The 1797-nt window shown below is 54.9% G+C and overlaps 1 protein-coding gene across 1 annotated transcript in view; it reads left to right on the top strand.

The window, feature by feature from the left end:
• Nucleotides 1-1694: 1694 nt before the first annotated feature.
• RHOU (ras homolog family member U) overlaps nucleotides 1695-1797 on the top strand; it is a 7182-nt gene continuing 7079 nt past the window's right edge. Inside the window, exon 1 of the mRNA XM_039706829.1 lies at nucleotides 1695-1750. Coding sequence (XP_039562763.1) covers nucleotides 1695-1750 — 56 coding nt within the window. The remainder of the gene's footprint in view (nucleotides 1751-1797) is intronic.

Below are 1797 nucleotides of genomic sequence, written 5' to 3'. Positions count from 1 at the left end.
ACAAGCTGCCATGGCAGTAACCTTTCAACCAGCTGCAGCTGTTTGCAAAGAGCCTGCAGTGCACATAAATGTTTTTCCCCTTTCCCACAAGAATAAGCCAAATCAACATTATCCCGGCACAACTGCATCCGTACTCTAGGGAATTAGCTGCAGTAGTATTACTAAAGCAATTCAGCTCTTCTAGATAGACAGGCTATAATTACACTAAATTAAAATAGAATGCTTTTGTTCTAACTTTGGCTTCCCCACGAGGAGTTGTACCAAAATAATCAAAGGTATGAATGTAGCCATTTCAGTTATTTTAGTATAAGCCTGAGTGCGGGCAGGTTCCTGCTCCAGTCCTTCTACCTCGGCAGAGCTCAGCTGTCTGGGTGATCTCTCACAAGCTTCATCACAGAGGCATAAAAGCACCCAGTGGGAAGCCGGGTGTGGTTGCAGCTGGGTGCCCTGTGATGGCTCTCCCTGGGGCTAATGCCACATGTGACAGCACCATCTTTGTACATTTAAGGGAAGGTCATTCTGCAGGACTGCAATGTCCCACAGGAGGGTCAATGGCCCCTATGGGTCTTGAGCATGAGGGTGGCACTGAGCCTCTATGCTCGGCTGGTTGCTGTGCTCCACCCCTGCCTGGCTGTGCTCCCTGCAGGGAGTGGGTGCTGCTGAGCTGGCATGGGGCTACAGGGAGATGGTTTTTTTTCCTACACCTTCAATTGTACACGCCTTCAAGTGTATCCAGCCTGGCATTTTTGCAGCTGCTTTCAGCCAGGCAGGACCTTGGCTTTGGCCCTGCTTCGGAATGTCCAAAATGCCTGTGTGCAAAAGAGCCATGGCCCTATGGAGAGCCACAGTACCACTTCCCATGGAAGAGGCCAGGGCACTTAGGAAAAGATCAGCTGTACAGAGTGCTTTTTTCCATGAGACGTGAGCCTTTGCAGGGCCTTTGGAGGTTAGGCCACGCCGCTCCAGGGTTTAAAGGATCAGGAAGGTGTCAGCTCCAGTGACCACGGGAAGCACAGATGGGGCACGATGGGCAGCTGCAGCACGCGCTGCCTCACGTGGGTTTCCACTCCGCTGAGGGAAATGGGAAAGCAGCACTTCAGGACTCACTGGCAACTCAGTGATGCTAAAAAATGGTAAGCTGAAATCTCAGCTCTGCCACAGACTTCTCAACACTGATTCGGTAAGTTCAGTAAGTTCAGACATATGCACTTGCTGCCTGTCAAATGAGGCACCCCAGATTCTCCAGGTGGTGTGGTTCGTATTTTTGTGGTGCCTTTAAGGTTCTTGTAAGAAATGTGTTAATAACATTTCCAATTGAGAACAGAGCCAGGCTACTCATCAGCCTTTCAATTTTAGTGTTTTATTGCAAAAAATTTCCGTGGTCAACTTATTGCAAACGTGCTAAAGATGAGGTGCCCCCTTTCCTACGGCACAGTTTACTCCTCCCCAGGCGTGCAGGTGGAAGCTCACTCAGCGGCTTCCAAGGCAAACCCGCCGAGAGCACCCGTGGAAAAGCCAGGGCTCTCCTGCCCCGCTAAGCACGACGCGCTCCCCTCAGCGGGCCGAGCGCCGCCCAGCCGGGCCCTCACGCCGCCTCCGCGGGCAATGCCGGCCGCGAGCCCCGACGGGCCGGGTGGCACCACCCCCTCCGTCAAACCCAGCCAATGGCGCTGCGCGGCGGGGCGAGCGGGCCAATGAGAGGCGCGCTGCCGCGGCAGGGCCCGCCCCCTCTGCCTGCCCGCAACCGTCGGTGAGCGCGGAGGGCGGCGCCGCCTGGCGGCCGTGCCGCGCGGTGCC

Source organism: Passer montanus, unplaced genomic scaffold, assembly GCF_014805655.1.
Source record: "Passer montanus isolate IOZ18808 unplaced genomic scaffold, ASM1480565v1 scaffold2, whole genome shotgun sequence".
Classification (NCBI taxonomy): domain Eukaryota; kingdom Metazoa; phylum Chordata; class Aves; order Passeriformes; family Passeridae; genus Passer; species Passer montanus.
This window is presented reverse-complemented; position numbering and strand designations above follow the sequence as displayed.